Source organism: Chenopodium album, chromosome 12, assembly GCF_948465745.1.
Source record: "Chenopodium album chromosome 12, dcCheAlbu1.1, whole genome shotgun sequence".
Lineage (NCBI taxonomy): Eukaryota > Viridiplantae > Streptophyta > Magnoliopsida > Caryophyllales > Amaranthaceae > Chenopodium > Chenopodium album.
In genome coordinates, this window is record NC_137845.1 from 16,260,580 (window position 1) to 16,285,983 (window position 25,404).

Genomic DNA, 25,404 nt, shown 5'->3' on the forward strand with positions numbered 1-25,404 from the left:
CCAACTACGCAATTATTGGACCCATATCATGGACCAAACTAAATTGGTTTGGACATTTTTCATAAATAGAGTACAAAAAGAAAGATTTTTGAAAACAGATAGAAGTATTTTTATTAAAAACAAGGGAATCACGAGACTCTTCCACATTTCACTTCGTTCGATAATCAAATTACGTGAAAAGTACTCATCACTGGGTTTGGTTTTTGGGAGACACAATTTGATGTCTACAATAACTATGAAGTATTTCTCTAATTCTACTTTGATTAGAAATTTATCACCCTTTTTCTTCCTCTCAGTTACTTCAACTCAAAATCAAACACAGTTTCTTTCTCCTCTTTTCTTCTTCCAATATTCTGGGTTTCCCAAAACCTCCCACACTCACTCTTTCTCTTCCTCTCAACTACTCCAACTAAAAATCAAGCACACTTTCTCTCTCCTCTTTTCTTCTTCCAATTTTCAATGGATTCAAAACCATCAAATGTGTTCATGTCCAGAAATTTAGTACCTCCTGAAGTGTTCGATTCTCTCCACAAAGCCCTAAAACTAAACGTTGTTAATGTTATTTTGATGTGAACTTCTTATTATTTCAATTACACGAGCTGAGGTTGAAGTAAATAAGTAAAATAACACAAGATTCAAGCAAAATAACATAAAGTTTAGGCAAAATAACTCAAATATATTGGGTATGGAGTACCATGATTCATAGTAATCCAAGGGGTATATAATACTAAATGTCCCATTGTGCAAGTCAGATTAAGTACTCCCTCCGTTTTTAAATACTTGCTCCACTTTCCATATGTGGTCGTTTTTAAATACTTGCTCCATTTCCTTATTTGGAAAGCTTTTACAATATTTAATTAATTTTCCTCACCAAGTAGACCCGACATATATATATTCTCTCTCCTCCAATTCTCTCCACTACTTTTGCTTTTTACATTTTTTTATTCTTCCACCAACCCTACTACCTCCATATTTTATTACTTTATCCAATTTCTCCTAAAACTCCGCGCATGAAGAAATGGAGCAAATATTTAAAAACGGAGGGAGTAAAATCTAAATACTTCCTTCATTCTTTTATTATTGCACCATAAAGGTTGGCACACCTTTTTTTGGTAGTGGGAAAAGGGAAGAGAGAGAGGGGTAAAATTACAAAGTTATCCATGTAATATAAGCATAAACTAAATAATCAAGTGGAAAAAGTAAGGGTATATTGGGTGGTATTTGTAATGTGAACATAGATATTTTGTTTCCTAAAATAGAAATGGTGCAATATTTGTGAAACTTCCTTAAAAAGCAAGTGGTGCAATAAATAAAAAAACGGAGGAAGTACAAACTATAAGTTTGATAAATCAGGTGTAACTATATATATATATATATATATATATATATATATATATATATATATATATATATATATATATATATATATATATATATATAATCCATATATTAAACTAATTTAATATTGACATAACATAACATTTATTCATCTCATCTACAACACCACGATTAAACATAACATTTTTATTCCGGTAACCACAATACAGTGGAAACTTATTATTTATTTTTACATGATAGGAATTTGTTTAATCTAAGGTAGGCCAAACCCAACCCGACCTATTGTGACAATGATGACTCTATCAAGTTTAAGGAGCTTGCTTAGGAATTTTGCGAGTAGGAGGAACATGATCATCAGTTTGTGGGATGGCATCGGCACCCGGACGTGCTAGGCCTCTTAGACCACAGTAGCCAAACGCGTTACAGCACTGATTTGGGCCGCAGTCACTAGTCTGATTACATGTTTCGGCGTCCCCGACCTGCCCTGTCGATGTTCCAACTAACAAGTTTGTGATCACCGTAATTATCACAAACATCTTCATCTTCATTATAACTCTAATTCCTTATTCTTTTTTTCTTTGTACCAATTTTTTTTTTTTTTTTGTAATTAAGGGTGGAATGCAATCAAGGATGACGAGAAGGTATATATATTGAAAGAAATAGGGTAAGAGCAATTCCAATGGCAAGCTAATTTGACAATTAGCTAGCCATGCCACATAAGCTTTTAAGCTAATTATCATTTTAGCTAATTTTTGCTCCAATACTTAGCTATTAGCTTAGTAATAGTTGTTGGATAGAAAATACATTGAAAGAGCGAAATTGGTGCAATGAGCATTTTGTTTTGACAAGTTTAATTCCCAAGCAAATTAGCTTGGCAAAGCTAATTTGCTTAGCCAAGCTAATTGAGTTTTCTAGTTCCAATGGTCAAACTAGTAGATAGGGAATTATTGAAATTGCAAGCAAGTCCCTAGCTACAACCATTGGAGTTGCTCTTAGTCCTTAAATCAAGAGTTAGTCACTGTTGGCGGCTTAAGCTAATAAAGATAAAGTCATTTTAAATTTTGACAATTACCACCTACTATTGTTTCCATTTTAGCAATTACCACCTACTATTATTTTTTTGAAAATTACCACCAACTTTTTTCTTAAACACCAAAAGTTCCCACCTAGTTGGCTCTCAACCACCTTATGACGTCATATGGGCCCCACATAATACCTTCACTCCCTTTTTCCCTCCCATTTCTTATTTCTCACTCGATACTTCACTCCTAGGTTCAATTTTTCGCTGAATGAAATTGAAAAGGCAAACAATATTCAATCAATTATTTGGTTTGGAGAAGTGAATTGCAATGTTTTCGATTTCTTTCAGCGAAAAATTGAACCTGGGAGTGAAGTATCGAGTGAGAAATAAGAAATGGGAGGGAAAAAGGGATGGAAGGTATTAGGTGGGGCTCACATGACGTCAAAAGGTGGTTGAGACCCAACTAGGTGGGAACTTTTGATATTTAAGAAAAAAGTTGGTGGTAATTTTCAAAAAAAAAAATAGTAGGTGATAATTGCTAAAATGGAAACAATAATAGATGGTAATTGTCAAAATTTCCTTTTAATTAATTGAAACATAATATGTATGTTCCAATTTTTCAGCTCGATCTTTTTCACATGCTAACAAACATTTTCGGGGTTTTCCGTCACAAACCATTACCTAGCTTATCTAGGCATGTCTTTAATGAACTTAGTTAGTGAAGGTGGCAGATGAATCAAATCCTGTTCTGTCGGAAAAAAAAAATCAAGTCTTGTTCTTTTAGACTGCATTGAAGTTCACCTCAATTTAGTTAATATCATTTCAGTTATTATTATTATAAAAATATCAAAAAAAACCTACAAAGTCAATCAATTTACAAGAAATTTGTGGGGAGCCGAGATACAATCTGGGCCCCCACCCCTCTTACTATAGCGAACCCGATCCTGCTGAAGATGTGAGCAGCTGCACGAGCACCAATATCTTGAGTCTTAGCGAATGCCTGAATCCGCTTTAGCAACGCAATAGCATCCTTATCTAATTCCCCCAATGAAGAAAAGAAGAAAGGAAGAAAACCATAGCCAATAGCCCTGCAACGCGCCCCATACTTGTCCCGCTTCCGCTAAACCGCCGCCGACACAACATGACCAGGAACGAAGTCAGACAACCTCGATTGTGTCATAGGTGAAGACCCTGTCAAGTCTAAACATACATCAAGGCCTCTATCCCAGGAATAAAGCAACACATCTGCTGGTCGAAGAGCCACGTCGTTCCCTCCAGTCAACCCAACGTTAACCTCCTTTTGAGAAGAAATCCCAAACTGAAAACAAATATCAACAAGGGTGTCACGAACAACGTTGTGTTGATGTTTAATACCCACCATACCAGAACAAGACAGTGCATGATCCCCATAAATATCCCCATCAAAAACCCTTGAGCAAGCAGAACACGGTGTTGAAACGGAGAACATAGGAACACCCAATCGGTAGCAAAGAACACAACGGTAAGTCTTACCATTCATAATTTGACCCAAACTCGATATCGGGACCGTCCGCAACCAAGCCGAAGTGTGATCCCCCTGTAGGGACTTCCATAAGGCAACCTAATGCGGAGATAAGGGGAAAGTGGAATCCGCCTTATTATTATTATTATTATTATTATTATTATTATTATTATTATTATTATTATTATTATTATTAAATCTCAAAAACATACAAAGTTATACAACTTATAGAAAATTAGTGGGAAGCCGAGATACAATTTGGGCCCCCACGCCTCTAGCTATAGAAAAGCCGATCCTAGTAAAGATATAAGTTGCACCACGCGCCCCAATGTCTTGAGTCTTCGAGAACTTCTAGATCCGCTTCATCAATGCAACAACCTCCTTTTCTAACTCCCCAAGAGAAGAGAAAGAGAAAGGAAGTAGGCCATATCCAATTGCTCAACAACTGGATTCGTACTTGACCCGCTTCCGATTGGCCGCATTAGTCACTACCCGTCCAGGAATAAAGTCAGAAAGCCCAGATTGTGTCAATGGAGAAGACCCTGTCAAGTCAACACAAACATTGCGACCACAATCCCATGAATATAGTAACACATCTGTAGGTCTGAGAGCCTCGTCGTTCCCTCCAAATAACCCAATGTCCACCTCCTTTCTAGCTGAAATCCTTGACCGATAGCAAACATCAACAAGGGTATCCTGAACAACATTGTGCCGATATTTAATACCCACCATACCAGCACACGACACCGTGTGATCATCGAAAATATCCCCTGTGAAAACCCTTGAACAAGCAGAGCATGACGTCAAGACAAAGAACAATGGAACACCCAATCGGTAGTATAACACACATCGGTAAGTCTTTGCGTTCATCGTCTGACCCAACCTTGAAATAGGAACCGCCCAAAGCCAAGCGGATGTGTGATCTCCCTGTTGCGATTTCCACAATGCTGATTGTCGAGGAGATAAAGAGAAGGTGGATTCGATAGAAGCAGTAACCTTTGTGAAGTATATATCTGCCAATTTCTTCATGAGTTTAGGGGCAGCGACCTATTATTGTTGTTGTTGTTGTTGTTGTTTTGTTGTTGTTGTTGTTGTTGTTGTTGTTGTTGTTGTTGTTGTTGTTGTTGTTTTTACAAGAAATTAGTGGGGAACTGATATATAATCTGGGCCCCCACTCCTCTATCTATCTATCTATCTATCTATCTATCTATTATTATTATTATTATTATTATTATTATTATTATTATTATTATTATTATTATTATTATTATTATTATTACTACTCCGTATTAACTATTATGGAGTAAATTATCTGTTTTGTTACTCAATTTGAGTAACAAATATTGTTACTCAAATGACAATCTTGTAAATATTGGCACTCCTTTCTTCTTTATCTCTCTCCACCTAGGTTACTCCATAGCTACAACTTTCTTCTTCATCTCTCTCCGCCGACATCACGGTTCACCACCATCACAGCCACCACCATCTCTCCGCCAAACACATCACAACAACCACCATCTACCTCCTATATTCTCCAGTCTTTCTCAAGCTCGGGCATCGACCTCCGATCTTTTCCAAGCCTTTTCGACCTTCGATCTTCTTTGTTCTTTCTCAAGCCCATCGACCTCCGTCCTTTCTCAAGCCTGTCGACCTCTGATCTTCTTCTTCCCCCGTCGACCTCCTCTTCTTTGTCCTTTATCAAGCCCACTCTGCCGCTTTGCGGCGAAACAAAATGATGAAACCCTAGTAATAAAGAGTGTTAAGTAGGGCCATATCAACCCTTTAGGGAAAACATCTTGTTCGTAGCAGCAATTTTAACCACCTTAAGTGGTGGAAATGGAAGAGACGTTCATGGAGAAAGCTAAACTATGGAGGATGGTGGAGGCAATAATGGAGAAAATCTAAGATTGGGAAGATGAAGAAGAAAGCAATTAAAGGGGCCGAACTATTTTACCCCATACTTAGGCAGGCGAAATTACAACTGTGCCCCTTGAGTAACATTGTTACTCAGCTTTAATTTGAGGGAATACGTTAGCAAGATTTTATTCCAAATCAAAGTTCGCAAGAGTCAAGAGACTTTGCGGAATGTTATCAATACAAACAAGTTCATCACTATTACAAGTATCCCATCGAGCCATGAGATGGGATACCATATTTCCCGCTCTACGTATATGAGAAAGACAAAAAAAAATGAAAAGACTTGGCAAGACAATCTACATCATCATAGATCAGCCAAATAGGAGAAAAGCCCTTCATTGCCTGCCTTCATGTTACTCAGCTTGAGTAACTTGAATTTCCTCCTTATTTTAGTCGTAATTTGTATTTTATTAACTATTAAATGAACCTATTTCATATTAATTTATTGTGAATCACGAATATTAGTTACACAATAGCCGTTTTATTAATTTTTTTTTTTTTAAAATCGCTATGTTAAAATAAAGGTTATTATGTTAAAATAAAAGTCAATGTAATATTATAAAGATTATAAGAGGTTAATTTTTTTTAATAAATTTTTTAATGAAATAGCCAATATAAACAACACATGTTACTATGTCAAAATTAAGGTCACTATATTCAACATAACGTTGACTGACATTTGCATATTTCAAATTCACAATAATATTAAAGGTCACACAAGTTTTAATAAAGACCACTATGTTAAAATTAGAGTCACTATGTTCAACAATATGTCAGTTGCATGCGTATAAACCTTGGTCAATATTATTATGAACTATGTCCACACAAGTTTTTTCCTTTGTACTTCCTCCGTTTATTTTAGTTGACACCATTTGACTTTTGCAGTATTCACAAACTTTACTTTAACTAGCTTTTGTGATTTTTAGCTGCTCTATAATATAGTTGTGAGCTTATTTGAATCGCCTCAATATATTTGGATAGTGAGCTGACTATTAAAGAAACAAAAGATGAACAATATAGGAAAAGAAATAGTTCGTAATAGGCAAAAGTGGAAGAAAAAAAAAAGTGAACTGTAACGCTTCATTGATATTAGGGAGAAGACATGATTAGTATATATTTGCGAATTGGGATGGAGGGACAAAGAGGAGTGAAGCAACGTTTGATTGATTTTTATTTTTTAAATTATTTTTAAAAGGAAAAAAAAATTAAACAAAAGGAAAAAATTGTTTTTTAAAATAGGAAAAACATGAAGAGGACAAGTGTCCTTCCAACTTCCTGTTTTAATATATTAGTATTGATATTGATTAGTATTGATATTGATTTTTGTCATTTTATTTATATCATTTTCGTGCCTTATTAATCACTTGATAAGCCGTAAAATGTAAGTTATGCCTTCACTTATCAACCGAAAAATGTAATTTATGTCAATGGCAATAACTGACATCATAATTGGGTTAATTATTTGCATAAAATTGACCGAAGGTAGTAATCTTACAAAGTAAGCACTAGCGAAGCCTACTCACACGTAATGCAATTAAATATTTTTTTATTTTATTTTATTTATTTTTTGCGAAAACACACGTAATGCAATTTGAATTTGAATAATTTAGATTTTAGAATTTACCTTTTTAAATTTCATTTTGTTTTTTGAATTTTCAATTTTCAATTAGTTCCTTTAGCAAGCTTTTCCACTCACGCGCGTCGCACTTCCAAAACAAAAACAAAAACAACAAAAGCAAAGCCATTCATTCCATTCATTTCCTTCATTCTGTAATCCAAACTTTCGAATTTCCACATTTCCAATTCCAATTCATTCAGCGACGACAATGGTACGCTCTTTTCTCTAATTTCTCCATTTTTTTTAATTATATTTTTAAAAATTTTATGTGAATCTTAGGTTTTTGCCGTTTGCGATACTTCGATTTCAATTTTTTGTCGTAATTAGTTGTAATTGCGCTACTATTATGCATTTCTGATCTTGCTATTTGAACAACTCTATCCGATCTATTTAATTCTGTAATTTCTGATTATTGATATTCAAATTGTGGGGTTTTGTGGATTTTCGTTTTTTTGGGTTATTTCGATGTAGGTTTTTTTTGGGTATTTGATTTTTTTTTTGCGATCTCTACCAATATATCTTGTTTACTGTGTTGCAATTTGCTTGATCAAAGAAATCCATGTAAATTATGGAAGATAATCTTTACTCTTTAGTTTCAATTGATTGAATTATCATTCTGTAAGTCCAGCATTTCGAATTTTCGATTCGTTTGCTGTTAGAAGTCTTGGAACCCTCGGGTACAATCCGTTCTCCATTTTACGAGCGGGTGAAGGTTCGGATACTGACCAAAAACTTAATCTGCAAGTCATTTAGCATTTCATGAATCTTGTATAGGAAAGGTTGAAGAGGGTGGTAGGTCCTTTATTGCTATGACATTATAACATTTATAAGGCAATGCCACTACACGAGTTAATTTTGTGTTTATAACTGTATACAATCAGTGGGCTTATTGCTGTTCCATGAATTGTTGTGGCTTGGACAGTGTAAAGAAGATGTTTTAGTTAAAAAAATGGAAGCTATGGTAATGTTAGTCTAGGAGTATATGTTGTCAAATGTCAAATTGGAGGTGGAATTGCATCAAGGTTATGTGCATAGCAAGACCATCAAGGCTTTAACTCTTTAAGATACTCCGTAATTGGTTTATTATTCGGCTTGACTACGAGCTAGAATTGAATGTGGGGTTGTAAGATATCCTCATTAGATTTTATTTGCTGTTTCATGATTTTCTAGTTGTAATTATATCTTGTAAATATACAGTCTTGAGATTTTAGCTTTGCTAACAATAAATATTTTGTGTACGGCTTTCTTGTCTAGTTACGATTGGATCCCATTTACTTGTTTAATCTTGTCATTTCAGCTTATGTTTAGCTTTTTAAATGATTTATTGGATATTTTGGTGGCAGGATGGACATGATTCAGATGAACCTAAGCAAAATACCACTGATATGGCTGCATTTGTAAGTTGTTTGATATTTGTCTGGATTACTTGGATGTTTAATCCTTAAAGCAAATTTCTCTTTATATTCTCTTTTCATGTGATTTCATTTTTTTTTACTCTTATGTTTTTTCAAATGCCCTTAGATGTTTTTTTTTTTACATCCCAATATTTCTGCAAAGAACTATTTATTTGTATATAACTTCATATCTAGGGCTTGCTGTAATGTTATATTTCAAGGAAATTGCATCTTGATTAATCTCACAGTATTGAACTTGATTGATTACATTTTTCCTATTGTGAATGTAACCTTGTACCATACATGTTACTAACTGTATATCTTTGTGCTCTCTGATAGTATTGCTCTGTAATACTTATGATTTATGTTTGTTTTTCAGGTGCAAAATCTTCTTCAGCAAATGGTAATTGGTGCTTCATACCCCTTATAATGTATGCTAATGACGTTGTTGACATTAATTTTTCTTTTGCAGCAAACCAGATTTCAAGCTATGTCTGAGGGCATTGTGACAAAAAATATCCTTTTTATTCATCTCTTAAGCATTACTGAGTATATAATAGCATTTGGTACATCTGTTGAAATTTAGGCTATATATAAAGAAATATTCCTTCATGGGCACATTTTCTCTTTTATTTGGGCATTGTCAGTTATAACCCAACTTTTCTTTTTTACTTGCATTATACTTTGTACAATTGATGAGGTAGTGTTGGGTGCATTTACTGAGACTTAGGCTGTGAAATGTTTTTATTTCCTTTCTCCGTGTGCTTTTGTTTTAGTTTGTCTAAATTTACTTGAACTTCACTTACCAACTGAATGTTGTGCAAGACCATCATTGATTGTTTACCTTAGTTGCTAGTTTGTTTATCTGGCTATTGTTTTTGATCTTTTCACGAGGACAGAGTTTCAGAACTTCCGTCTTTCTATGGCATGATTAAGATTACTGCACCATAAACTTCCAGACTGTTTTGTTCTTAACCACAATTGCACTAGATGAGATGGGTAATCGTATCGATGAACTAGAGCAGAGCATTAAGGATCTGAAAGAAGAAATGGGACCAGAGGAGTCTCCCTCTCCAGTGCCAGCATCGAAATCTAAGCCTGATGATTCCAAGCCAGAGGATTCTTCTATTAACACCGAATGAAGTCCATCAAGGATTCAAGGTGCCTACTTTCCATTGGTTGTTTTTGGGATCTCACTATGTTCTGATATTAACATTCTCAAGAAATTTGTTCTTGAATCAATGCTATGAAGTTTGAACCATATGTGTCACTGGAGAATTGGAGATTTACTGTGTGTAGCTTAGTTGCCTATTTAGCAGTTACCAATATTCTTGACTTGATGTGTGAAGAGTTGATAGTTAATGATCTATTGTATTGTAAGGGAGTTAGCAGCCCTTGATATCTATCCTTGATATATGAAGTAAATGTCTCGGCTACTAGCACCATCTTGTGCTTTCATCGTCTGCTATTCCTCAGTTTTGGCTGTTACGGAGTACCTGTCAACCATATGTGATGCTCATGAGTCTAATTCGATTGCTGCTGTCTGCAAGGCTGCAAACATATTGAAATTGGTATAAAAGCTTTGCAAGTCACAAAGTCAGTAGGAGAATAAATCATGGACTTAGATTTGCTTTTCTTTTCAGGAATTCGACTATGACTTAAGATATCAGTCAGACAGTCAGTGTGGTAGTACCACTGTTGATTAAAAAAAAAAAATTACGAGTTGACTCTTTCATCTATACTTACTATGAAGTATAAGCTTAAGTTACGTGATAATAAATATTAGTGAATATAAACTTACAATAATTTATAAAAAAAATATACGGAGTATATATACTACCTCTGATTTTTTTTAGTTGTAATTTTGAAATATTTTATCTCTCTCAAATAATACCCTAAAGTTGTATCTAAAAAAAATCGGAGTTAGTATATTTTTTTCTTGTGAATACACATTTGAGAATGCTTGGGCAAGGAACTACTTTGTAGTACATAATTAATGAAGTAAAAAATGACTTTTCTCACGGGTAATTATTAAAGATAAGGATAGTATAATAATAGAAATATAAGCATCTTTGAGAATTTTTCGGAAGTTAAATTTTTTTTGCAATACCTCAGGTTAATGCTTAGGAAATTGTACATGTACATTATGGCTACAGATGAACCGAGCTGTATATGTATAAGCTTGCTCGAGCTGAGTTGGATGAAAAATATTGGCATTTTAGCATGATCGAGCTCAAGCTCAAATGAGCTCTTAATTTTTCTTGTTCGAGCTTGTTTCACTTGGTAAAATATTTGCATGGTCTCGGTTTGATCTTTGCTTGCTTGTAATTTTAGCTCCAGTTCAAGCTTCAGTTTAGCATACTTTGGTAAAATGCTTTTAAAATTATATATGGAGTAATCTATTAATTCTAATTAATCCTTTGAAAACATGCTGAAATAATAAATTCATAATAATTAAGATGGAGTGCATTATCTTCAATAATCAACATGCAAAGCAACAAAAAGTTGTGAAGAAATGGAGAACGTTTGTTCGCTTAAATACCATCCTAGTAGTAATCATAAAATTCATAAATGGCCTTAGCAAGTTTTAATTGACTATTGCACGTAATTCTTTTTATTTTAAGGAAAAATTAAGTTTCTATATAATTCCATCAAAATGTACAAGAGTTTTTTTGAGTTATAAACGAGTGATAAAAAAGATATTACCAAGTGATGTTTTTGAATGCTAACAAGTCGCACTCGACATTGTCCAAGTAAAGTAAAGTAAATGGTTTGTATAATTGCTTAATGAACGAGTTTTGACCAAGACTAATCGAGCTTACTCACAAGCTGTTCACAAACACATTGGCTCATTTGCATCCCAAATGTCAAAGGACTTTTGTAACCACTCTTCCATGAATCCAAATTCTACTTTTTTTTTTCCCGCAATCTCTCCATATTTTTTTTTTTGCTTTAATGTAGTGAGTTGATAAAAAGGTTACTAAAACATTTAAACGATGAACTGTGTAGATTATCCATGCTATAAAATGTACATTCATGGTTGTTTGGTTAGCTAATCAATGTAGAAAAAGATAAAGAGTACTCTGTATTTGTAAACTTCAAATCGAACATCAAAAGATTTTTTAACCTTTTCTTTTTTGCATTGGGTTTAACACTACCAAACAATTTGAAAAAGAATTGTACCATAAATTGTGACAAAATACATATAAGGTTGTATAGTTTGTTGCAACAAAAGAAAAGACATACCCTTTGTCACACAATTAATTAGACATTTAATCAAAAAAATACATTATGTTGCAACAAATAGACACACTTTCTTAATAATTTGCGTTATTAATACAAACAATAAATCCATCATATAAGATGGACTGCCAAAGAATTTACGAAGTTGCAAAAACAATGAGAGAAATGACTAAGAACGTTGGCACCTAGTAATTTCTTGGCAATTACGTTCATAAGGATTAGCAGTTTCAGTTTCATTATTAAAAAGGCAATTGTAGTAACTCACGCCTTCCTTGGAGCAGGGAACACGATTTTTGTCCAGGACTAAGTAGGATATGAAGGTTATTTCGTCATCCAGTAATGAACGTCGGCTGACCTCTGAACTCATCGCGTACTCGTTGCTGTCTTCGAATGAACTCGATACTGTAAGGAGAAGAGAGAAAACCAGGAGAAGGGCAAGAGAAGAGGTTGCTGTTTTTGTGCCCATGTTTTTCTTTTTTTGTGATCTTTCTTCTGTGTTTTTGGTTATGCTGTTTTATTTGGGTTTGTATTCTGTTTTATGTTGTGTCTTTTTAACTTGTAGAATTGGTGGTGACAGCTGACTTGGGATGTTCTTTGACTTGATAAACTAACATAGTAGGTGCCACGAAGGTTGTAACTAATATGATGTTCATTGTATACACTCTTCATTCCAAATTTAAGTCTCATTCACCACTAAAACGCGTTTTTAGGAAGGTGAAATACGATCAAGGTTTTGGTTTATCAACAGTGAATATAACAAAACAAGCTATATAATTTGGTTAGATTAAAGTGAATAAATAAAAGACGGTGAGATTTGTTGAAAGGTGAAATGAAATTTTTATCTAGAGATCAGAGTTTTTGATAAAATGAGACTCTTATTTGTGGACGGGAGAATACTTTAATTTTGGTTGGTTTGGAGATGTCAAAAAATAAAATTAAATTTTAGGTTGGTTTGGATTCTTCAATTAACATAGTTGAGGGCACGAAGCTGGGCGGTATTAGCATAAATAATTGTTAATTAAGTACTTACGACTTTGAAATTTGTAGACAACAACCTTTGTTTTGAGCGTTGCAGACAACAACTTGAATTTTAACTTAAACTAACATTGTTGAGGGCACGTAAGTTGTGGAATGTCTCATTGATCAGATTTTGCTTACTTTATGGCCAAAATTTGTACAGCTTATGAATAGTCATTAATTCTTATATACTAAGCTAATAAATTTCCTAACTCAAATGGTTTTGACTTAATTTTTTCGTTTGTTAAAAAAATCTGATATGTTACTGGCAAAAGATTCATAATTAAAGCCCCTTTGAATCGATAACCATTATGTAAGGCCTAGATTGATAACACAAAAACTTAGTTTCACTAGGTGTGTAAATAACTTTTCAATAAATTATCATGTCAAAATTCGATGTAATGTACAATTAAAATTATTTTTTGGCTTATACACTCACGTACATGATATAATCGATTTTACAGTAAAAAAATTAAACATAGATAAAGCGTATGATATTTTAAATGGATATTGTTTTATGTAACGTTTTGTCAAATTTTGTGTTCATCCAACTTGGGTTGACCGAATGTTCCATATATTATTACTCTCCACTCTCCTTGTAGAAGTTGGTAGCCTATCTCCTCTTTTGCATAATAAAAGAGACAATTTTATCCACCTTTTCCAATTAGACGAATAATGGACAATGATAATTGTTGTTGTTGCCTTAAGTTAATATGTCATACTCTAATATTAGCCATATTACAATTATGACATGACGCCTGAAGATTTTCTAGGTTGATACCTTGATTGTTTTCTGTTTTATATAATCTTTCCAATAATGATTTTAATATCCTTTTTCTTTAAAAAAAAAAAAAAAATTTAGTATTGTCATTAAAAAAGTGTTAAGAGAAAATAATACAAACAAAATTCAATCCCATATCTTTGATTGTACCCTCAAGATTTAAACCAAACAAGCTTGTTAGACACCTACATCATCAAAGATCAATTTCGAAACATAATGATACAGAGTAAACATGAGTTATGTCATGGCTTCCATGTAAGGGCATTTGGTTGATAAACACTAATATTTCCATTTACTGCGATGCAGCTGGTGTAGTGCTTCGCAATGAATTGAGGCTAAGTTTTAGCCTCACACGAGCCTTTTGCTGGATCCTTCCTCTCCCTTGGCTGCAAGAGTAGCCTGTATGGCCTTAGCACATAGAATTTCAGCATTTTAAAGCTTGCTATCGAATGAGATAATCTGAGTGTTATAAACATTATACAACTCTATTTCTGATGTCCCATGGTGGATTGAACTTATTTCTTACACACTTCAGTGGAATAAACACTGTATTTGTATAAGCTCAAACTCAATTTTCGTTCTGAATTTATAATCAAAACGATATCCATAGCATCCGGTAGTCTATGGGAATGGCTTTCTAGCTATACAACAGAAAACTAAAACTGCACATCATGACATCAAAATGCCAAAACAAGTACACAACAGAAAAACAAGCGAAATTTATATTAGGTCTCTTCTCCTACACTGTAATGCAAGATGATGAGTAGCAAAGACTTGAGATCTCAAAATCTTCTGGACTGCACACACCTCTAATTTGTTAACCATGGCTTACACCAGCAATCTCATCCAAGGAACACACCAAAAATCAAAAAATGAGATGCCATTGAACAGAAATAAATTTAGAAACAGTATTTCTCAAAGCAAAGTTACCCAGCAGAAAATGCAGCCAAGTACCTCATTTTTCAAGTTTGCTAAACAAATTATCCATTGCAGGAAGCTCTTGTATTATTTGCTGCCAGTCAGGCATTCCCTGAAATCATTAAGTTTGAAAATAATCAACTACATAGCATGCAAAGCAAAGATATCACCTGTTTTAATTGTGTATGCTACAATCCTGAAGGCAGGCTAATGCAGAGATGCTGCTTGTGAAAAAAACTAGGTTTAAATGGTAACAACATCACAGAAATTCATAAATTCTTGATCATCTCTAATGTCATATTGAAATGCACATATATTGGTTTTAGAAATTTGTCCAACTCTTGATGAAAATTAGATTGATAAATTAACAATCCTTTGTTTCCAATTTAGTAATTAGTTTCAGATCAACCAACATTAACTAAAAATATTAGTGGTTAAAAAAATTACTTCCTCGGTTTCTAAAACAGAAATTTCATATTAGTTGCATCACTTTCTTTTTAAATTAACTAGAATGTACTCGTGCGAATGCACGGGATATGTGTATATTTAGGGAAAAAAAAAATAAGTGAAAGTTATTTTTTTTTTTAAAAAAAAAAGGAAGTTATGGATTTGTTAATTTGGAGTGTGGTAGTTATTTGGAAGAAAGAAAATTTAAAATATGGAAGTTGATAAGATTTAAGGATTAAGAGTTTGGAGGCTTGTCATTAAAAGTTGTAAAAACAACTATTAAATTATATAAAAGATAAACACTCTCTATCTCCATCCTATCACATGGGTCAAATTTTTTTTTTTTTATTCTCTCTATCTCTCTCATCTCCGAAATTTCCTAGCAATTTACAAACTGATGCAACAAAAAAAATTGGAGGAAGTAACTCTCCATATGCACCCTAAAGTTCCACCATGACCATCCTCATACAACCATCTTCTCTTGCACTTTTATCAAAAATAGATCAAGTCACCAAGCTTAAGCCTTTCCCCCTCCCCCCTTTTCGTGTTTTCCAATGCTCAAGGGTATTGTTGGCCTCACCAACCCGCCATAGCCAAACTCGGCCTTGGATAAGGCTATGAGGTTTTAGGAGAGGCACAAAGATATTAGTGGTGTCAGTGTTATTGGATTGGTTTTGGTTAGGCAGGTGCAATTTTTGAGAAGTAATAAGTACATCAACAGTAGAATTACTCGGTCCCTAAGGGGGCTTCCAACCAACAGAAAGGGGTTGAATTTACTAAGTCCCTAGTCTTAACTCTTAACTCGTAACTATACAATGAAAGAGGGATTAACATAATTTTGGCTGTTTGACAAATATAAATGTAAGCAAAAACCAATCACAAAACAAGATCTCTATGACTCTATCCCCTCCCTGGCTCCCTCTCTCCCTTCCTCAACAACCGGAAAAAAAAAATAATAAAAATAAATAAATAAATAAAATAAAAAAAAAAATAAAAAAATTTCCAATTATACTTTGTTTCTTTTGTTGGTATCAACCCCATAATTTGCTCTACAAACTATTCAAATCCCTCTGTCCTTTCCTAGCCAATCTTTGAAAAAAGCCAATTACACTCTGTTTCTTTTTGTTGCACTCTCATAATTAACCCTACAAACTATTCAGCCCAAAGCAGATTTCCAAGGTGTTCCGTAAGCTACAGATTTAAACAATTCACCAAGGCCATATACACCCACCCCACTTCATGTTTGCAAGATGGAGGTTCGACAACTGTTTATGCAGGGAGGGGTCCCCTTAAGAATGATTTCAAATATCCAAACACCATCCAGGAAAGCTTAATTAATTAGCTAGTATAAAAACATTGCAATGTTAGTTATCTAGTACATGCACAAGCAGAGTTGATTGATAGTCTATCAAGAAAACTAACCTTGCCTGACCTGCGAACCCGACCATCTAGGCGTAGTATTATGTACACATCCTCACCAGGAGTGACTCCTTCTGATTTTTGCTGGTCCTTTATCCACCTGAAATTAGAATAACATAAGCAGACCCTAAAGATTGATATATGTTCCAGATAGTTCTCTTTCTAACTTCAAAATATTGTTTGACATTCCAGGAATTGGTGAGGGGAGGGAAGAAGGAAAGACAAGGAAACAAAGTACACATAGGATGACATTGCATCTTGTGGGATAGTGACAGCTGACAAGAGAGACCAAACACAGATTTATTCTTTAAAAAGGGATTTAGTATAAATCACCTCCATAGAATAATAATAAAGAAGAAAAGGCATAAATCTACAGACTACAATCTTCACTATGTTTAAAAAATATATACAAAAAACCCATTGAGCATAGCTTCAAATACCTGCATTTTAGAGTCAATGTTTTCATGATCCATGATTTCGTTTTTCCAAAATAAAGTCTATTACAGGAAATTGCTATTATAAGGAAAATTGATAAAAAGGTCCCAACTATGGCCAATCGTCTTTTAAAGGTCTCAGCTTTCGTTTAACTAGGGATAAAAGGATATTCCCAACTATGAGAATTTCTTCTCAAATAGTCCCATATGACTAATGACTTGCTGAAAGTAAATGCATTATTTTTCTTTTACGGGAGAAAAAACACACAAAAAATAATTCCTCTCCTTTCTTTTTTCTTTAAAGACCAACTCCATGATTTAAACACCAGCCACCATCCCCCTCCTACGCAATAACCACCACCAACCAGAATGCTGGAAATAAATTAAATTTCTCCCTCACAAACCACTACATCAATGGCCATAGTGGTTCTTAATTCTTCTATCTCCCTTCCCTGTACCTAGAGCAACTACCATATATATCCACTCTCTATCTTTCCTATTCCCCAATTATCCAGCTCACGCCTGATTTCTTTCTCCTCTTCAAAGGCTCCTTCATTTTGGCTTCATCTACTTTCTTTTCATCCTTTTACTTCCATAATAGAATAATATCATATTTGGGACTGTTTTTTGATGAAAAGTTGGGACCTTTTAAAGTGGACAAATCATAATTGAGACCTCTATTGTTAAATTTCCCTATACCAGAGTGGCTAACGCGCGCGCCACAACTATTCATGTTTAGAGAGCCCTTTCAGTTGTTGACAACATTAATGAGGGAAAATACATTAAAAATAAATAAATAAATAAATGGGTAAAAACGTCTACTCACTATTTTTAAGAGTTCTAAAAAAAAAAAGACAATAAACATTAATAAGGGCAAATAAGTAAACAAATTTTTTAGATGATATAATTGTCCAAACACTAATTATTAGATTTAAATCATTAAATCACACCAGAAAAAGCTTAGATGCAATTAACATCATATCAATAGCGACATATAGATTAAATAACATTTTAAGGAAACAATTGTCCTCACATTATTCATAAGTGTTTTCTCATACTTTTTAAAAGGTAGGGATAATATTATTACTCCTATCCTTGATTTCTTCATATGTGAGATTGGCACACAGATTAAGCTAGTAATAAAACGTAGAGTTAAAAAGTTGGATCTTTTAAAAGAATTTTAATGTTTCTTGATCAGTCTCACTGCAATGAGAAAATGTTGAAAAAAGACAGTTACTTTAATTGCAAGCCTAGAAATAGTACTTTAGACTCCCATATTCAATTGTATCCTACTGTGAATGATCAAAATGTTATAAATCAAACTGAATATGCTAAAATCATTAGTAGCTTAAGGTATGCTGCAGATACATGGATAAACCTGTACAGGGACTTCATGCAGATACTAGAAGTGAACATTCACAAAACTTCATTAAGCAACCTTGAATTGAACTAGTAAATTTCAATTAACTTCAAATCTCATTGAATAATTAACCTACTGCATAAACTGCATTTATTATGAACTTCAACAGAATGAGCATGGGAAATTGGGAGCAATGAAGATCCAACTAATTAGGAGAGAGGTAGACAGGTAGTCTTATATAATTTCGTTTTTTAAGAAAACACGTAACAGATTATGTTTGGCTAAATTCACAAAGTGGCATATCCTTCTAGGGTTATAGTTCTATGTTTGTAATTAATAACAAGTAGGCAAAATAGAAAGCAGGTAACCTTTCCCATTCTGCAGGGGACACAGCCTCAGCCTTGAATCGTATCTCAACTTGCAACTTGGATTTTGTAGTTATAGACTGAGCTCGTTTCTCAAAGTCATCCTAAAATGTTAGAACACAAAAAATGAAATTGCTCTTAAGATTTAGCAGGTTTGTAAAATTATGCTTAATGTTGATGAAAAATGCACAATTATTTCCAAATCAAGTAATTATTAGAAACAGCCATAACATGCACAACATGATTGCAAACATTAAATCCTGGCTTATGCAGCAGCAAAATTATTCTTCAATTGCAAATTATTTAGAAGCAAAAATATAGAATAAACATACCCCAATAGAGGGAAGAGCAGCATTAGCCTTCGCAGAACCCCCAAAGCCCTTCTTTTCCACTGGAGCTGCCTCAACCACATCCCAAATGACAGGAATTAGAAGAACACCTCTTCTAAGAAGCTCAGTCCTAAACCTTTCAGCTTTTTGCATTGCCATTAAAACATTCTCCCTCTTGCCAGCCAGAATAACCTAGAATCAAAAATAGTCTCAGCAAATGAGGGTACTAATTGAGATAAACTTCAATATCATACACCTATCTACAAATATAAATCGTTAACTATATGATGCAGGAAGGGGAAAAAACACATGCCATCTATTGTAAACTGGAGTCAAAGCCTAAGCTATTGTTATCATACTTTCCTTATCCAGAAAAGAGCCAAGACAATTTTGCTTATCATATTAAGTACACTTAGAGAAAAAGGCCAGGAATACATTGCAACTTACTCAACTGGACAGCTATTTAGTATTTATCTTAGGGTTAAGACTTAAGACTGGGAGATCTACTTAAGTCCATAATCATCACAAGTATAACCGATGGTTAATTAAAGTATAAGGTCAGTTGAGTTAATAGGGAAAAGAATAAATGAGGTACAATTGACAGAACATAATTTATTATTGTGAAAATATTTTTGCACGGCTTACAACAATATAAAATCACATAATTCTTCCTAGAGTAAAGTGCGTATTATTTGTAAATAAAATGGATACCTACCGGTCTAGCAGTGTCCCGTAGCTGCACCAACTCAACAACCCGATTAGTAGAAAGACGTAAAGGTAACCGTGATAGAGTTTCATCTCGAGATATTTGTGCTAGCTGCTCCTCCTCTTTCTTATTATCCCAGAGAAACAGTGCCACCAGAATTACAATGCCTGCATATTGCTGATTTTATAACTTAATTACTTTCAAGAAATGTTTTAGTGATACATTATGAAACACTCAAGCAATTTCATTTCCATAAAGAGCGAAGATGACTCAAACCTTGTGCTTGATATTAACAAGTGCAAAATAAAGTATATCAGAAATACATATAATATGTCATGTCTACCTCCTATATTTACAGCACCATTTCCAGCAGTCTCTAATAGATCAGGAGCACCTTCACCTCCTTGAATTGCTCGGAGCAACCTAGGTAATGTGAAAAAAGTGGAAATTCCTGCAGCTGCTGCAAAAGCTACATAAAAAAATCTCCGGATTCCACGAAATGGAGCTTGTACTTCACTAATGAGCTTGAGGTCTCTCCTGAAACTATCGCCTATATCCTCACCACCAACTCTAGCCTGCATTTTAGATTGGAAAACAATGATTTTTATTTAAAAGCAAAGAGAAAAAGAAATTGGATGTAATATACTTGAAGCTCATACAAGCAGTATCTAATAAAAAGTCAGTCACAAAAATTGATAACTAAAACCTCTTCTTGTAATTCCTTGAATTCTGGTAAAGCTCTGAAAGAGGCTAAGTCTGGGTCATTGAGGATGGTCCCAAATTTAAGGTTATAATCTTTAAGAGCAGTGCGCAAACACTCAGCAGCTAGCTTACCCTCCCCCCTGCCTCAAAAGAAAGGAAACCAAAAAACCAGTATAACAGATCTGTCAGAATAAATCTTGGAGATTTCAAAACACTAAATTATTCATAGATAAGATCAGCAAGAAGAAGAGCATCATGCACAAAGATAAAAAGGAAATTGTACTGTCAATGTCCACTAACATTTCGATCTTTTAGTATAAAATAGTTCCTTCACAAGAACATCTTCGAAAAGCTATTGAACTTCCAGGATAAATCTAGAAACTAAAATAAAAGGAAATGCCTAATTTATAAGAAGAAAACAACATGTGTTTCTTTCGAAGGAGACCAATTAGCAAGTTTAATAGCAAGTCTTGTTTTGTGGTATTAAGATTTTTGAGATGGAGAGACTAATAAATATGCAATGCTGATATCTGAAACATGACGGACAACAGATTCCAAAGCACACTTAACAAAGTCTGGATCACAAGGAAAAGACATAAATTACCTGTAGGCATGACAGCATGCTTTATTGTAAAGTGCTGCTTGAGCTTCCATAGTATTAGGATTCAAGCTAAGTGCTGTATCAAATTGTATCAGAGCTTCTCTAACCTGCAAAATACAAGTGGACACTCTTTCAAGTCATTTAAATAGGAGAATATAACAGGTGCAGCAAGAAACGGTCCTAATTTAAGACTGCAAAAGAGAAAAAGGTCAAAAGAATATATATATATATATATATATATATATATATATATATATATATATATATATATATATATATATATATATATATATATATATATATATATATATATATATATACATATATACTCTTTGTATTGGGAAATAAACAGTTCAAGATAGACCTAGTTTTTGAATCGTGAAGCCAATTAAAGCTCTCAGTATAGCCTAAAGTAAAATTATGGGAGTATGAAAGAGTGAAGACAGGCACATCAACAGTAGAAGAAACAGCTCTTAGTGAAATAACAAAATTTATGTTTTGCTCAACCTCTTCACTGTCTTATACTACCTCCATTTTTTATTGATTGACACGTTTTGACTTTAGCACTATTCACACACTCGCCTTTGACCGTGTTTTGTGCTTTATACGTGATAAAAAAATATAGTCATGTGAGATCTTGTTAGATTCGTCGCAATATATATATTCAAAATATCAACTTTTTATAATTTTTGCTTATCGGTAATTAAAGATATTAGTGGTTGAATTTGTGCATTGGCAAACGTGACTAAAGAAACATGCCAACTAAAAAGAAACGGAGGAAGTACCAATTAGGGCAAAGGGTTCACGCATTAGGACCTCCCCAAATTCAGTTGGCTTCCCATGTCAGGATCTACAATGGGTGGTTGTTATCGTAGTAGCATAAAGAGAAACAATAAGCATCCTATAAATTTCATGGGAGGAAAATGGTTTATTCTAAATCCATGCTTACTTCACTAGGTTAATTGAGGATGCCTTCCCTTCAGAAGTAAGATTCAAAAATTGCATGGTGAAAGAAAACCAGCAGCAGAGTCAATTACCCAAATTTAGCTTACCTCTAAGTTATTATGAGGACCAAATCCAATGAATATAGCACTTTTGCATCAGAGATATTCAACCACAAATCTGATAATGAGGTCTGAACATCAAAGGCAGTCAGGCACCATGGTTTGGGGAATCAAATTTGAGAAGGCAGGTGAAGGTGCATTTGGAGTTGAGTTAGGCAAGTCAGCAGTTAGGGAAGCCAAAACTGTATTTTTGTCCCCAAGGAACCATCACCAATCACTGATATCAGGTCTAATCCTTCACGTTAAAAGATCCAAACAAGGGAAGCAGAAAAAGACATATACTTAGCATGAGGTTTGGGATTCTACATAGTACATAGGCCCATTTGGAGAGCATTTGGTTGCGTGGAAAACATTTTCGAGGAATATGATTTTTCCATTCTCCTTTGCTTGGTTTGCAAAGGGTTGTGAAATAGTGATCCTATGGATGTGAATTAGCTCTCCCAAGGATTGAGATATTTTCTTCTTGAAAAGACGGAGAAAGCCCTATTTTTCTCCCTACCCTTTACCACCCTTTGCAGCAAATTTCTAGGTACAGCCAGTCGTACCTTGTACATGGTTCAACAAAGGCTAATTTTTTGCCCATGCACTTACCTAGGGAACAAATTGGTAAACAATAAAATGATCATGGTTGCACTTGCAATATCCCCCTTTACTCTTGTCCCATCCCTTTCTCTATAACCTTTCTTATAAGGAACCAAACAAAGGAAAACTAATTTTACGATAATTGATTTTCATGGAAATCATTTGCCATTACAAGAACTTCCAATCAAATCAAATAAAGCCAGAGTGAAGAAATGTCCTCATCCCAAAGATTACAGTTTTTTTGACCGCCGATTTTCGCACTAATCATCAATTCATGTATTATAGAACGAACAAATTATAAGTTCACATTATCATCAAAAAAGGTAAATTGAAAGCTATATGATTGTCCAATTTCCATGGCAAAGGAACTCAAGGAGGACAGGAGGCTCTCCGAGTCTAATTTGAAATACTCAAATACAGTACCGATTTGGAGTATCAAGTTCCAAATTTTTGGAGTTCATCTTAGCACATTTTTGAAATAGAATAAATTAGCTCATTTCCTCCACACCAGTCATCACAAACTCCATCTACATTCTTTTACTAAACAACAAACCATATAATATACCAATAAACAACCAAAATTCCCCATAAATTAACATTTTCGTTCTCAAATTCTAAAGCAAGTCAAAATCAAAGAACACCCACATGAAAATTTTCATCAATTCAAAAAATAATCAACAAAATTCAACAAACCCACATCACAACATTCCAAACTTGATAAAACATAATCATTAAAATGAAAGACAGAAGAACACACCCTTCCTTTGGAAAAGAGAGAGAGCCCAGAATTGACGCATGACTCCGGCGTCTGCGCAGCCGTATCCGGAGGCGGAGACGAAGAAGTACAACAAATGAAAGAGAATCGAGCTATTTTGTGGGCAGTTGAAGAGTTGGGAATGGTGTTGAGAAACCATTGTCTTGTTCTTGTTTTGATTGAAGAATGAAAATGGGGTTTTGGGTTTGAGTAGCAGAAGATTTGGTGGTGGTGGATAAGTGAAGCCACTGCCATGTTTTGGGGGTTAGATTTGTGAACAACAAGCAGGCGCCAAGTGAGGCTTTACCACGGCCCCTGGCTTTCCACCTTTACATAAAACAAGTCGTTTTGGGATGTCTCCGATAGTGATTTGGTGATCGACCAAGAGCCTGTTCACTTCACCTTAATATCAGTTTAGTTCAGGTCCAATTAGTTTAGTTCACTTCAGTTTAGCTTCTAATTTTCTTCTCTCATAAAATATTCATTTCAGCTCTATTCAGTTCAATTCAGTTTAGCTCCATTCAGTTCAGTTCAGTTCCAATCAGTTCAGCTTAATTTCAGTTCAGTTCAGCTCCAATCAGTTCAGTTCAGTTCAGTAAATCAGAACAGGCCCTAAATCATTAGCAATTGTGCACCTTTTCTCTTACCAAATTTTGATACCACACATTATCCAAATTACTAAATTAGGGCTTACAATGGATCGAAGGTGGATTGGGTCCGTCCGCAAACAATCTATCCGGTATCCAACTCATCAATTACCATTTAACTCTTTATCCACATTCAACCCGTCCATCATCTGCTGATGAATCAGGTGAATGACGAGTGAAATAAAATATCTTTTGGGTGTTTTGTCCCTCGGGAGAGTTACGGCTCGAAGACTGGTCCGTCTACGCCTGTACCTGCAAAACAACGGAGACTCCGGTTGGTTGGAGCTCCGCCTCCGACGATCAAGTTAGAACTTGTAGGAGAATGAAAAAGATGCGGAAAGTAAAGTGGATCCTCTCGGATTCCGAGATAAGGTGTTTTCTTTGATGTGAGAGAATGTAGGGTAGGTGTAATAAATGATTGAATCTCTCCCAAAAATGGGAGATATCTCCCTATTTATAAGGTCATTGGGAAATGTGCCCTCTCTTAGGTCATTCTGACCTAGATTTGGTGGGTTGTGTCGTTTTGCAGCGTTCTAGGGAATTAGGCCTAACTTGAAGGCCGCAATTCTAGCAGGTATCTGAGGATGACACGTGTCTGCTAATAATTGGCCCAAGTGGACCTGTCCAGGCTTGACACGTGGCCCTCTCTGATTGGTCCACATGTCTAGGGTATTTTTACCCAAAACATTTGCCCCTCACAGGTATCACAACGTGGTGCCTGTGACACGCGGCATTCCAAGAGTGGTGAGCAGTAAAAAGACCGTTCACCTTCTGGGGTGTGATGAGGATGCCCCCATTTTACCCCTCTATAAATAGGGTTTTACCCTCCTCTCTTTCCTCTCACTTTACTCATTTTTACATCTTAGAAAGAGAAAGAGAGAATTCTAGAGAAAGAAAGGCTCCACCCCCGCCTGTAGCGAGTATTGAAGCTTCCGTCTGCGTTTTTGAGGAACACATCAAGTCACCGTCTGTAGCAGTTTTCATATTTTTCCAGAGTTAAGTTAAAGGTAACTGCCTCTACTCTCCTTCAGCTTTTTATACTTTTCCCGTTTGTGTACTTAGACTTCTAAAATAAAAATGGACTCTCCATCGACACACACGGCACCGCCTAAGTCTTTCAGCGATCTCTTGGTACGGCTGAATCTAGAACCGGGGGTGCCTTTTCTGGACACTCGGACCTGATTTGCTCACCAGTCTTGCCAAATCCCTTAGAGACTAGGATGCTTCCTAGAGATCTTGCTACCAT

At 34.7% G+C, this 25,404-nt stretch overlaps 2 protein-coding genes across 5 annotated transcripts; one reads left to right on the plus strand and one right to left on the minus strand.

The window, feature by feature from the left end:
* The first annotated feature begins 7,474 nt into the window (after window positions 1–7,474).
* On the plus strand, window positions 7,475–10,247 carry LOC145572137 (heat shock factor-binding protein-like). The gene is made up of 5 exons (XM_081631154.1): window positions 7,475–7,606; window positions 8,739–8,792; window positions 9,169–9,192; window positions 9,262–9,304; window positions 9,777–10,247. The coding sequence occupies exons 1-5, from the start codon at window positions 7,604–7,606 to the stop codon at window positions 9,929–9,931; spliced, it is 279 nt and encodes a 92-aa protein (XP_081487280.1). The 5' UTR covers window positions 7,475–7,603; the 3' UTR covers window positions 9,932–10,247.
* A 3,655-nt stretch (window positions 10,248–13,902) lies between these two features.
* LOC145572138 (protein LOW PSII ACCUMULATION 1, chloroplastic-like) lies at window positions 13,903–23,817 on the minus strand. Of its 4 annotated transcripts, none has more exons than XM_081631157.1 (10): window positions 23,515–23,817; window positions 21,115–21,218; window positions 20,515–20,650; window positions 20,152–20,383; window positions 19,818–19,975; window positions 19,106–19,294; window positions 18,777–18,877; window positions 16,618–16,714; window positions 14,785–14,860; window positions 13,903–14,238 (listed from the first exon to the last, which is right to left on the minus strand). In XM_081631157.1, the coding sequence occupies exons 1-9, from the start codon at window positions 23,764–23,766 to the stop codon at window positions 14,786–14,788; spliced, it is 1,344 nt and encodes a 447-aa protein (XP_081487283.1). In that variant the 5' UTR covers window positions 23,767–23,817; the 3' UTR covers window positions 13,903–14,238; window position 14,785. The 4 variants fall into 4 exon arrangements, with proteins under 4 accessions (XP_081487283.1, XP_081487284.1, XP_081487282.1 ...); XM_081631158.1 differs by having other exon boundaries at window positions 13,904–14,216; XM_081631156.1 differs by lacking the exon at window positions 13,903–14,238 and adding an exon at window positions 14,295–14,657.
* Between the last annotated feature and the right edge of the window lie 1,587 nt (window positions 23,818–25,404).